General features: G+C 39.2%; 1 protein-coding gene across 2 annotated transcripts in view; it reads right to left on the reverse strand.

The window, feature by feature from the left end:
* LOC124161924 (polycystic kidney disease and receptor for egg jelly-related protein-like) overlaps positions 1 to 13,069 on the reverse strand; it is a 241,807-nt gene that overhangs the window by 202,155 nt on the left and 26,583 nt on the right. For both annotated transcript variants that reach the window (XM_046538185.1, XM_046538186.1), the window contains exon 7: positions 3,775 to 3,929. In XM_046538185.1, the coding sequence (XP_046394141.1) occupies positions 3,775 to 3,929 (155 nt within the window). The remainder of the gene's footprint in view (positions 1 to 3,774; positions 3,930 to 13,069) is intronic.

Here is a 13,069-nt window from a genome sequence, read left to right on the forward strand (position 1 = left end):
GGAAAAAGACCCAAAAGAATCACTCAGGATAAATAGAAATACAACATAATGAACTGAAGCACCGCACTAAGATTTTTTTGTAGTGAGTATGAAACGGGGATAAATATTTTAAATAACTTAGTTAGTCTAATCATAATTTTTATGAAAGCACATAAAATAGGAATAAATTAAAAAGGAAGGTAAAAAACTAATTTAAAAAAATAATCCATTTGTAAGACATAAAGGGATATTTACGAAAAGAATAATGAAAAAGAGGTGAAAGAAATGAAAAGAAAAATCTCAACCTGCCAAATTTTTCCAAAAATAGCACCAAAGTAAACAAAAAAAAACACTATAAATGAAGGAACTCTTAGAACAAGAAACGGACACTTCCGCAATGGTGTAAGGTCACTCCCGAACTGTGGGAGGGTGAAAAAGTAATGCTAGGCGCCCTCGGAGCACCCTTGTGACCTGCGGAAAAACAAACTCGTAAAGACATACCTTTATGTCTTCCGCCTGAGTGGAAAAGCCTTCATGGCATATATGTATGTCATCCGCACTGAAAGTGTTAAGACTACAAGTGAATACCGACTTATCTGCGAGCGCCATACATATCGTGTAAATTCAGCTGAAAAATGCTGCGAGAATTATTAGTATTGATAGTAGAAATTTTTATGACCGTTGAAAGTCCAGGCATAAGTCTGCAACACCGTGCAATAAGATAAAAAATGCCGGAAAGTTTTTTTTCTTTAGCTACGATGCTCAAAATAGGGCTGCGCCTCTTACACGCGCTTATACGGTACCTGCTACATAGTAGCTGATTGATTGTGACGAGGTGAGATGGGATGGACGGAAAAAATATTAAAGTTACGCCATTATATCTGACCTTAGCGCTGTGGAAATTAAAATTTTTTTTGAGAAATGTTCAACTTTGAAGTTACATAATCCTTTTATTATACATGCGGTTGAAAGATTCATGAAAGACGTCATCTAAACTTTGTTGAGAGTAGCGAATAATAATAATAATAATTTTTTATTTGTTCAAGGATTTGTTGCAAATGTACAAATATAGGACACGTCATAATTGTAGAGGAAAAAAAAGAAGAAAATACAATGCTAAATTATTAAACATATATACATAATATAAGCACAGGGCATGTCAATGTTTGGACAACAGAAATTCTTTTATGGAGTAAAACAGGTGATCCTGCAGAAACTTTTTCAGTTTTTCCTTGAAAATTGATGTCTTTTTTTCAAGCATAACCTCATGTGGTAACCTGTTACATATCTCTAAACCCATTGAGTTGGGTCCATGGGCAGTGTTACAAATTCTTATGTAATTTTTGTGAAGATCTTTACATGCCCTTGTAAAGTGACTATGGTGGCAGTCATTAGTCACAAACTGACAGAAATTATTCTTTATATACACAGGTACAACATAGATACAACATAGAGCGAAAGATGAAGAACGACACTAACATAAGAAATACAGACTGGAGAGCATGTAATTGAATAATTTTTTCATGATTGTTCCTCCACAGATGATGCTGAAACATCAGATATTAGTTAGACTTACGAAGAAAGACGCACTTGGTGTGAATTTTGGTGCACTTGGAGAGTGGGAGAGGCAATGAAGGGAGGGGATGTCCAAAATCCATTTAGTCACAGCTGTCGGACAATACGTTTATACCGGAATAGAAGCACATATCCCAAGTTCATACACCTTTATAGCCACTCGAGAGGCCTCTTCATAGATAGTAGGCTCCTTGCCTGCATTCTCGGATCTAAAAATATTTCATTACTTCTCTAAAAGTTGGTAACATAGATTTATGCCGAGGAGGCACCAATTAAAGGACAAGTCTTCTCACTACGCATCCTTTTAACACTCCTAACATCTTCCGATTTATGTTATCAAGGATATACATGCAGGATGAATTTTGCTGTATTCGAGGCATGGGAGGGGGAGAGGCGAGCGGGGAGGGGACAGGAGTGGCCTGCAGCTCTTGTATCCACGATGCTGCGTGGGCGTTGGAATATATTCTTCGTGGACATGGACTCCAATTTGGCATTTTGTGGCTTAATGGTGGCATATGTGTCAAAATGCACAAAATTTTTCCTAGAAGGACAGTAACTCAGCAAAATCTATAGGGAATGGCCATAAAACATTAATTTTTTAGAATTTTGACCCTCGCCCCCTATTGCATTTGAGCGAGGGTCAGGGGTTCACCTAGCGGTCTCAAAATTTTCGGGACTTATTTTTTTTCGCCCCACAACTTTTTTTCACTGTGCCAGATGGAATTGAAAAAAAAATGATTTTTCCGATCTGCCCTAATATACAAGCCACACTGTAGTCGTGTATAACAAACTAACAGCTAGATGATTACAATTTATTTAGGTAGTGCTAAATATTTAAATAATTAAAAATGCATGGTTCAAAGGCAGATTTCTTTTTTTTTAAAAAAGAACATCATATATGAGTGGGTTGGAAGCCAAGGGGTACAAGTGATTTTTTTCTCAATCAAGTGAGGTAAAGTTAATTGTTAGAACAAATAGACAAAAACCTGGTTGCCAAAAGAAATGAGTGAGTCTCTGTTGTGTGCTGACGTCGAGTGGAAAATCAAATGCACTACTAAGTATCCAATTGATCTCGTTTGTTTCCTTTACCTTCCTAATTACCTAATTCGTCCAACTCTAACCATGTCTATGCAGTGGATGGCATTAACATAAAGGCAACAGACAAAAAGTGAAGTACCTGGGAGTTATGATAACCTCGAACCTTACGTGGGGAACACATATAAAGAATATTTGCGGCATAGCCCTGAAGAAATTAGGATTCGTCAAGCATATTGTGGGAAGATTTTCGGATGAGATAGTAAAAGAAAGGTGCTATTTCACTCTCGTCCGACCGCACCTTGAATATGCAGCGAGGGTAAGGGATCCGGGGCAGAAAGACTTCATCCGCGAACCGAATAAAATACAAAGGAAGGCTGCACGCTATGGGCGTACAGACATTGTTACCCAGATGTTAAGCGAATTAGGCCGGGAGCCGTTGGAGACTCGGAGGCTGCGCGCTAGGCTTAGATTGCTTGAACAATTGAGAATGGACATCTTTAAGAGAGACACAGAGAACATTATATTGGAGCCACACTATATTTCCAGGTTCGATAGAAGCGATAAATTAAGAGAGATGTTTTGCCGAACGGATAGATATGGGAATTCGTTTTTCCCTCGAACCATAAAGGACTTAAATAAACGCTAGTCCCAACTTCGTTAGAGCACTTCATTTTTTTCATTACCTTGTGGCACCATTCAACCGGCGCTCGGCTATTCCCTCGATTTTCGCCCGAAGCTTCTAGGGGACGGGGGAACCTTCCAGATCGCCCTTCCAGAATGTTCGGGCAAGGGTTATATAAATACGTCGATGCCAGCAGCCAGGCAGTTCTCGCGAAGCCAGCGAATCACCAGTTTGCCTTGTATTGTGACGGTGCCTCAATAATAAAGTTCCTTCGTTACCCGGCACTAGTATTTAATTTAAAGTGCCTTCTCCCACACGCTGTAAACGGCTGGTGTCCTAACACCCCCTGCCACACGCCTTCTAGGTGGCTTGCGGGGTATATATGTAGATGTAGATGAATTTCTGTACCTAACTCTGTACAGAAAAGAGAAATCACTTGTACCCATTGGCTTCCAACCCACTCATATGCTTTCTATAACTTTACGCTTGTTTATGATCATTAAAACATAATACCTAACTGCATAACTTAAAACAAGGTTTATGGCATAAAGAATACATACCATGGCTGCATTGGTGGCAGTTCTTTCCATATTTTTGTCATCAATTTCCTTCACAACCATAATAAATAGATATCCACTATCCAAAAAGGTGTAAGGACGGCCAATTTTTTCAACTGAATGTAAGAAGGTATCATCTGATTCCACATAATTCTCCGCTGAAAATGGAAAAAATTAAAAAGTCACAAAAGAAGTTGAGAGAGTGCAAATGAAAAGATCTTTGTGAAATATCTTCAACCTCATCCAGCTATGATATGAAATCCTTAATTGATGTACAGTAGTGATGGCATAAACGACTCTTTTTGTGGAGCTGCCTCACCGCTCATAGCACTCCTGAGAGCCACTCGCACTGTGCAACTCGGCAAAGTGCCTCTATGTTGAGGGGAGGGGGGATGAGGGGAGTGGAATAAAGGGGAAGAGGGGATGGTGGTGAGGGGAGGATTTCGGAACAAACATTTAAAATGCAACATTTCGTAGATCATAATTTGAAAAATTGCATTCAAATCAATCACATATTGCATGGTCACAATGTTTAACAGGTGATATAACTGAGGAACCATTTCTGCTGATATGTTATCACTTTCATGGAAGATGGAAACTGTATTCCATCTCCTGTGCTTAGAGATGACGACAATTTAAAAAATTCTGTTGTAACAAAATAATCCCTCCAAAACTACATGATCATGTTAGCAATTCATAATTCATTTCCTCGATTAATCTTAGTTGTTTGTGATAGAACAAATTTTCGTTGTATTGTATCATTGTAACATATTATTTTTATTAAATTTGCCGTTGCTGAAAACTTTAACATGAGCATCTTCCACCATTTTTCTTTCAAGATTCATAGAACATGCAGGAAAGAGAATTACGATAAGGGTCATATGAGATTCTTTAGAGTAATACCCAGAAAATGAAACAGGAGAATATTTCAAGTAGCATGAAAAGGTGAGCAGTGGGCTACCCCTCTGCGAATAGTGCCATGTGCTCCCTTTGACTTGCCAAACGTGCAATGAGCCTCACACAGAAAATGTTTGTGGAAGGAATCCGACTGTCACCGCTCACGATTCCAACAAGCACAGTGTGCGCTGAGAAGGTCATGGGCGCTGGGAGTCTGACTTCACCTCGCACAATCCCAGGGCACAGTGCGCATGAAATGAGTGGTGTTCGCATGGAGTCCAACTCTCACGACTCCAACGCACTCATTGTGCACAGAGGAGTCTGGGAGATTGAAAATTCAAACAACATTTTAAAGGCTTCATGGAAAGTGGTCATAGATAACACAAAATCCTCCTGTGGAACCCTGACCCCTCCCCGATCCTCTTCAATGGAACTTCTTGCACTGATCCATCAATCACTGCACACAGCTTCAACAAACAATTCTGTTATTCACCCTCAACCCTGAAGTCCATCATTGATTTCAAAGCAGTCAACCCCAAACAGAGCATTATTCTCTTCCCAAGCACGCAACCTGAAATTATTCAGATTATTCACTCCTTCAAAAATAGTTGCTCAGCAGGTACTGATGGTATACCCATGCCTATTATTAAGCATGTTGCCAAAATCATTGCTGGTCCCCTTTCTATTAATATATTTAATATTATATTTAATATATATTTAATTTTTACATATTTAATTCCTCCATATGCTCTGGAATCTTCTCAGAGCTTTTCAAATATGCTTCCATTACCACAATCCATAATATAGGCTCTCTGAATGACTCAGCAAACTACAGACCTCTATCTGTACTGTCTGCTATCTCTAAGATATTTGAAAAACTCTTTTACCATCGTGTCATGAGTAAACTTATAACCTTTAAAATACTGAAAAGTGCTCAATATGGCTTCTGTGAATCCAGATCCACAAGTACGGCCATCTTTCAGCTTTTAGAGCAACTATGCATAGCTTTTCAGGAGCATAAATTAGCAGCTGGTGTTTTCTTTGATCCAAGCAAAGCCTTTGATCGAAATAATTATACAATTCTTCTCACCACACTGCTGACAGAGGGCATCTTGGGGAAAGCTCTCTCCTGGTTGTCATCATACCTAACTGACCACCAACGATTTGTCAAATATACCTCCAGAACAGCAGAAAGTATAACAGTAGCCAAGTCAAATCCCTAACTGTTAACACAAGAGTACTGCAGGGTTCTATCCTAGGGCCATAGCTTTTCCTAATTTTTTTATTAATGACAAAGCCCTCCTCCAAAATGCCATTCCATATACAAATGACACCTTGATCATTTCGATTGAGGTAAACAGGAGCGATCTAGTTAATAGCACCCAAATCAGTATCAACAGCAAGTCTCAATGGTGTCATGATAACGCCCTGCAAGTCTACATTGACAAAACAGTTTTTCTTCAGTTCCATGGCAACGTTTCTGGTCTCTCACCTACAACTACCTGGACCCTTCTCCTTACCGACCTCCCCTCTTCCTAACTCTCGGTCAGTCTCCCACACATCGCCTGGGGCAGAGGGAAGGCGATCGTCACCTCGAGCTGAAAGAGAAGTCTCTCTCCTCCCAGCATGCGGAACTGGGACAAAAGGCAGCAGGGTCCTATAGGAAGGATTTCTTTCTCGCTTGGAGAGCTGCATTTTCCATGAATCCTCATTCTCTTCTGCTTGGCTTTACCCACTACTACTGAAAACAGTTTTACAACTTGCAACAGTGAAAAAGTGTTGAAATGGTCTCACTTCAAAGATTGCAGTCCGAAAGCCAATCAGGACGGAGAGGGAAGTTTCAGAGAGGGCCTGGGCCCTATAAATATATATTCATATATGTTTCTGGGGGGCCCCTGCATATGCTGTTTTTAAAAATTATTTTAATGAATATTTTGATCTTAAATGAAATAAAATAACTATGTTTTATTCCACTCTTTATTTTAAATCGTACGACCGGTTTCAACACTTAGTGTTATCATGGGGGGGGGTGGGAAGGAACATTACAGCTGTTTTTTGAAGAAAGGAGTGGGGGAGGCCTTGGGCTGGCTTGCATGGGATAAACGACAAGGAACAAAGGGGGGGATAAAGGGGTGAGGGGTTCTCAAAAGGTTTAGAAGACATGAGGGAATCAAGGTTGAGGGTCATAGGGGGATGGTAGAGTGACGTCAAGTAAAGGTGACTGGGAGGGGAACATATGGTCATTACAAAGTTTAGTGGGGCAATTCACAATTTCAAACTGTTCCAAAAAATCCATTTTTCTCCCCTTGTCAATACAATGTAAAATCCTGGGTTCAAAATTACACCAATGGTACTCGTCACACAAATGTCTTGCTATTCCTTGTGGAATAAAACATAATTATTTTACTTCATTTAACATGAAGCAATTCCACAAAGTAACGCCTGAGACCGAGTCTTATATTAAAAGTGCTAGTTTAGCAGAAAAGGCGTACCTATTTTTCAAGTTGTCAATTATACATCGGGTGGCGAGCCTCAACATCTACTTCAACAACCGGTGTCTGAAGCTAGGAGTTACCCCCAGATACGTCAACCTATGGACCTCATCAACATCGAGACCAGCAATTGCAGCGGTTGCCTTGGCTAAGAAGATTTGGATAAAGAAGGAGTTGAAGTGCTGGTGTGGGATCAGGGATTCCATCTCTCACTACCTACACATGGACCTGACGAGCTCACTCACGATCTGGGAATGAAATCACTTAGAAGAACGGGTGAAGTGTCGGGTGAGTGTAATCGCCTTCCAAAAACTCAACACTGTGAATAAAAAACTCGCAAATTTGTGTGATTCCCAGTTGGGGAAGTCCAATCGAAATTCATTCCGGGTTTTAGATAATATAACGTTTTACCCCAGAGTGATGAATTTATCCAATCATTCTTTTTTGGAACAAGAGATGAAGTTCCTGAATAATGGCTATAAATTCGCTCCCCACACACCTTTCACCCGCAAAGCCGCTATCAACGTCGCCGCTGAGTGCGACCTTGCCCTGCACAAAGAATCTTCCGGTAGAAAACAGATAGCCGCAGACATTATATCTAAGTTTTTGTCTCATCAATTAAAACAACCTCGAAATGGCTTGCACATGCAGATTATTCAGAACATTAAAACCTCGATGTCGGAGGTGAACTTTGTTATGACAAAAGCCGACAAGGGTAACAGTGTGGTGATTTTGAATAGAGACGACTACGTGAGTAAATGTGACACCTTCTTAAACAACAATGATTTTGAAGTGATGACCAAAGACCCTACTACAAAATTCCATAATCAACTTAAAGCTGCAGTGGCAAAGTGTGGAAGTGTTTTTAGTGCCGATGACAAGTGGAAACTATTCAACATGAACCCCTTACCTCCAAGGTTCTTCGGCCTACCTAAAACCCACAAGCCCAATATCCCTATTCGACCAGTTGTTTCTCATAAGTTCAACAGATTCAGGCTTCAATTGGTGGAAGTTAGACATATTTAAGTAAATGAAAGATCGTAGCACTTTTCCACGAGAATTCTTGAGGAAAAGTGCTACGATTTTTCATTTACTTAAATAAGTTGTTTCTCACTTCACCGCCCCATGTCATAAATTGTCTATGAAATTAAATAGTCTGTTGAGAAATTATTCTTCTTTCCAATCTAAATTTAGTATTAAGAACGCAGTGGACTTAGTGACAAAAATATCAACAGTGCAACCCCCTCCCAATTCCAAGCTCATTTCATCTGATGTGACTAACCTGTTTACGTCTGTCCCTGCCAAGGAAGCCTCAACCTTAGCGGTAAAGTTAATAAAAAGTTAAGGTGGTGATGAGAAAATGTTAAAGGAGATAAAATTACTTTTGGATATATGTATTGAACAAAATTACTTCTTATTTAACGGTTCATTTTATAAACAAACGTCTGGTTTTGCTATGGGGTCACATTTGTCACCAATTCTAGCTGAGATATTTATGAATGAAATTGAAAATAAATTATTTGATTGTAAGCATCCATTGGTAAGTAACATATGTTATTGTCACCGTTACGTCGATGACATTATATGTTTGTGGTCAGGTACCTTGCGTCAGCTGAATACCTTCACGTCATTCATAAACTCTCTGCACCGATCAATCGAGTTCACCTTGGAATACGGTGGACCTAAAATTAACTTTTCAGACCTAAACATCGATATTAGAACGGGAAGACATGAGTTTTCAATCTACCGTAAACCTATGTTTACGGATGTCATTATTCCAATAACCTCAAACCATCACCGTATTCATAAAACAGCTTTGCTAAAATCAACGGTGAACAGGCTAAAAAGTATCCCTATGTCTCAAGACAATTTTAAGAAGGAATTAAATACCATTAAGTATATTGCCCAACAAAATGGCTTCGACCCAAAACTGATCGATAAACTTATTGAAAGATGTAACAAAAAACAAGCCATAAATCTTATAACTTCCTTTCAAGTTAATACTGAAAATCCTTCACGCTGGTGCAAGCTACCTTTCATACCCCATGTATCATACAAATTGTGTAATGTAATTCATAATGTAAAAGTGTCATTTTTAATCCTGTGACAGTGGGTAAAATCCTTTTTAATACAAAAGACAAGTATGATGATCTCCAAAAAAGTGGTGTTTATCAGTTGAAGTGTGATACCTGTGAGATTAAATATATATCGGACAAACTGGGAGAAACTTTAACGTGAGAATGAAAGAACATCGACGATGTTTTTTAAATAATGACGAATCCTCTGGAATAGCAAGACATTTGTGTGACGAGTACCATTGGTGTAATTTTGAACCCAGGATTTTACATTGTATTGACAAGGGGAGAAAAATGGACTTCTTAGAACAGTTTGAAATTGTGAGTTGCCCCACTAAACTTTGTAATGACCATATGTTCCCCTCCCAGTCACCTTTACTTAACGTCACACTACCACCCCCCTACGACCCTCAACCTTGATTCCCTCATGTCTTCTAAACCTTTTGAGAACCCCTCACCCCTTTATCCCCCCCTTTGTTCCTTGTCGTTTATCCCATGCAAGCCAGCCCAAAGCCTCCCCCACTCCTTTCTTCAAAAAACAGCTGTAATGTTCCTTCCCACCCCCCCCCCATGATAACACTAAGTGTTGAAACCGGTCGTACGATTTAAAATAAAGAGTGGAATAAAACATAGTTATTTTATTTCATTTAACATGAAGCAATTCCACAAAGTAACACCTGAGACCGTGTCTTATAAATATTTTGATCCTTTATCAACTTTGATGCGTCATTGGAGAGCTGTTGTTCAGCTTAAAAAAAAAACGCATCAGGTGAAGCCCCCATCCTTGCAGTCTTTGAATTCGTGATGATCTTTCCGATGAGTGGAACAGTTTGGGAGCAGTAGCTCAATGCGTAATAGAAGGTACCCAAAAGTCGATATTTCTTCCCACCATTTTTTATTTTTTTGAGGGGTTTCGTGGGGGAAACCGGGGATTTTCGGATTTTTTCATTCGATCATTTTCGGTTCCCCATGTCGAATTCTTTTCACCACTCTAATCCACGAATTTGATGTAGTTTGTCAGCTTTCCTGAACCGGTTCTGCATGCACTAAACGACTAGAGTCCTCTGCATTTTTCCGCGTCAACTACCAACGACGTGTGTGTGACAATGTATGGCGTGAAACTCAAAGTATTCGAGGTTATACCTTTAGCATAATTATTCGAGATCTCGAATATCAAATACTTTCTAGTATTCAGATATTGGAGTATTTGCAGATACTATTCGTACATCTCTACTTTATACCAACCAATATTTCAGATTTTTCATGCAAAAGATATATACGTATTGTGACGGAACGCCTTATTTTGTTTTTTGTTGCTAAGTGGTTTATTTTATTTTTTGTGTAATATAATTTTGAATCGCTAGAATTGTATAATTTTTCAAATCATGTTGACTCGGAGAACAAGTGAAATGCAAAAATGTAGTTCGCTAAGTTCCCCGCTAACGTCATCACTGTACGTGAGGTGCAGACGACGTTAGTGTGGGGGAACGATGGGTAAAAGAGATGGGATAAAAAGGCCGAGCATAGGCGAGAGAGGAGAGAGACAGAACAAGGTGTACAGTCGGAACGCACAACAGAGGAGAGAAATTTAAAAGGCACTACGGCGGAAACGCACCAAAGAGAAGGAAAGGCTGAAGAGGGCCTTGAGTAAGCTGGTACGCATGTTCCTGGGCGCTGAAGGGGTCAAATCTTTGGAGGAAGCACTGGCCACGTTTTGCAGATGCAATCAGCTGGCTTTTGGCCCGAGTGGCTTCTGGCCCAGATCCCCGCCGCAGAATGGAAGCGTAAGCAAACAACTCCCCAATTTCCCTATTTTCTTCTCGTGAAGCTGGTCACAGCTAAAATAGTGTGCCCCCAAAAAAGTGAGTGTTTCGTGCTCTCTCTCTATCTCTCGTCCGAAGAAGAGGAAGGACCAGTGTTTTTGTGTCAATCCCTCATTGTTCTCTGTTTTCTCAAAGTTGCATTGACGATAATTCATCTTTCTCAAACAAAAACTGACATTGCTAAAGAGTGTTGATCTCACCATTGTAAATGGGTTGCTATTTAAATTGCCTTAATGACTAAAATACTTCTTTTGTTTTCGAAGGCATTACTTAATTGTTCTGAATTTCATTGTTTAAACAATATTGTGTATGAGGGTTTATTGAGTGTTAGGGTATATTCGTGTTTAAAGATATATTTTTTTGTGTTTTTTTGGAGGGTATTTCAATGTCTATGGGGGTATTTTTTGTTGTTATTTTGTTAACGGTTCATTAAAAGTGATTTATGGTAAAAGGAAAAGAACCGGAATCTAATTTATTTAAGGTGGGAGTTTGGTAACAGTACGTAGCGATTCTTCTGCCCCACACCAATTTTACTAGCTTTAGAGCAAATCCAACGGCGCTGGCCGCCCGAAACCGGTGTTCCCTAAGTCCGGATCGGAGGAGGAGAGTGGTAGACGGAAGCAGTGACTCCTCCGACTCAGGGGAAAACAAATACGTACGTGTCGTCTCGTTTGCAAAACCCACTCATCCTAACGTCTTCGGAAACCATACCAGGGAGACGGGACCGGCACAGTATATACAAACATAAAAATGTTGAAACTGAGTTGAGAACAAATTAAAGGTGACCAGTATGGAAAAAAATGTACAATATATTTTTATAACTACTCTTATTAATAAAATTGACTAAGTATTGTCAACACTAAAAGTAGCAACCCTTTTTGCTTCAGAATATATTTTCTTACTTCTGATTATCACATGATTAATTCTTCCAGAACTATGTGTAAAATATCTAAGAGTTTTGTACGTGCAGTGAGCCCTCTATGATACTTACTGTAAATGGTACTCTGCAATATGCATAGACAAAAGGGGGGTATCAGAATGAAAGGATTTGCAGTTGGCAGTAGAAACTGGTGCAGGAGGCAAAGAGATCTAGAGAAGAAGAGGTATTTGAGAGCGAATTGAATGCACCTTTAAATTATTTGATCTCTGTCTTCAAACTTGCCACCCCCCAAAATTTCTGATTTTTTAAAAATTGTGGTAAAAGTTACAATGAAGAATCCTGTTCTGCCAAATATAAAAACTTAATGACATTTTTAAAACTTTTAATTTACATGGGGAACTCACAAATAAAGACAAATTGTATAAAATTTACCTCAACCATTCCCTTAAAAGAAAAATATTGCTGCATGCTGTAATGTGATGGATCCTAAGCAAAAAATGTAATTAATAAGAGATGGGTCGAATAGCAGATTTCTCGAACACGGATATCGAATATTAAATAACTGCTTAAATATTCAAATACCTCGAATACTAAACGATGAATGCGGGAATGTTTGACTAAGTTGCCTATTCAGCAGGAAATCCAAGATTTTGGCGAGTAATTGTGAGTTCCTCTAAAGGATTCAAACAGGAATTTAGCTGATTTATGGAATATTTTAATTTCATGGAAACAAGTTGGGCATATAGTTGATTCAACTAACATCTCTTTCAAATATTCTAAGGGGACACACCACCTCGCGAAAAAATGATAGCATGCCGTCTTGGCATTTACACTGCTACGATGGGTTTCTGTCTGATATATATATTCTTATCTACCAAATGCCATTTCAGCAGCACGTCCATCTGATAATCGGCTTCATCCAACTTCTTATTTTCAACAGGTAGCTCGCTGTACCCCCACTCCTGCTGTCAAGTGCTAGCGGACAATCTGATGCATTTTGCAAAATACACGCGCTTCTCCACCGGATTTTCTTGAATTATTTTCAGTCCATCTTTAGAAGTTCTCACGAGATAGCAGATGAATACGAATCCCTAGTAGGGAGAAACCAAATATCCTGAGAAAATATCCCTT

The sequence above is a fragment of the Ischnura elegans genome, chromosome 7 (assembly GCF_921293095.1).
Source record: "Ischnura elegans chromosome 7, ioIscEleg1.1, whole genome shotgun sequence".
In the NCBI taxonomy this organism is placed as follows: Eukaryota; Metazoa; Arthropoda; class Insecta; order Odonata; family Coenagrionidae; genus Ischnura; species Ischnura elegans.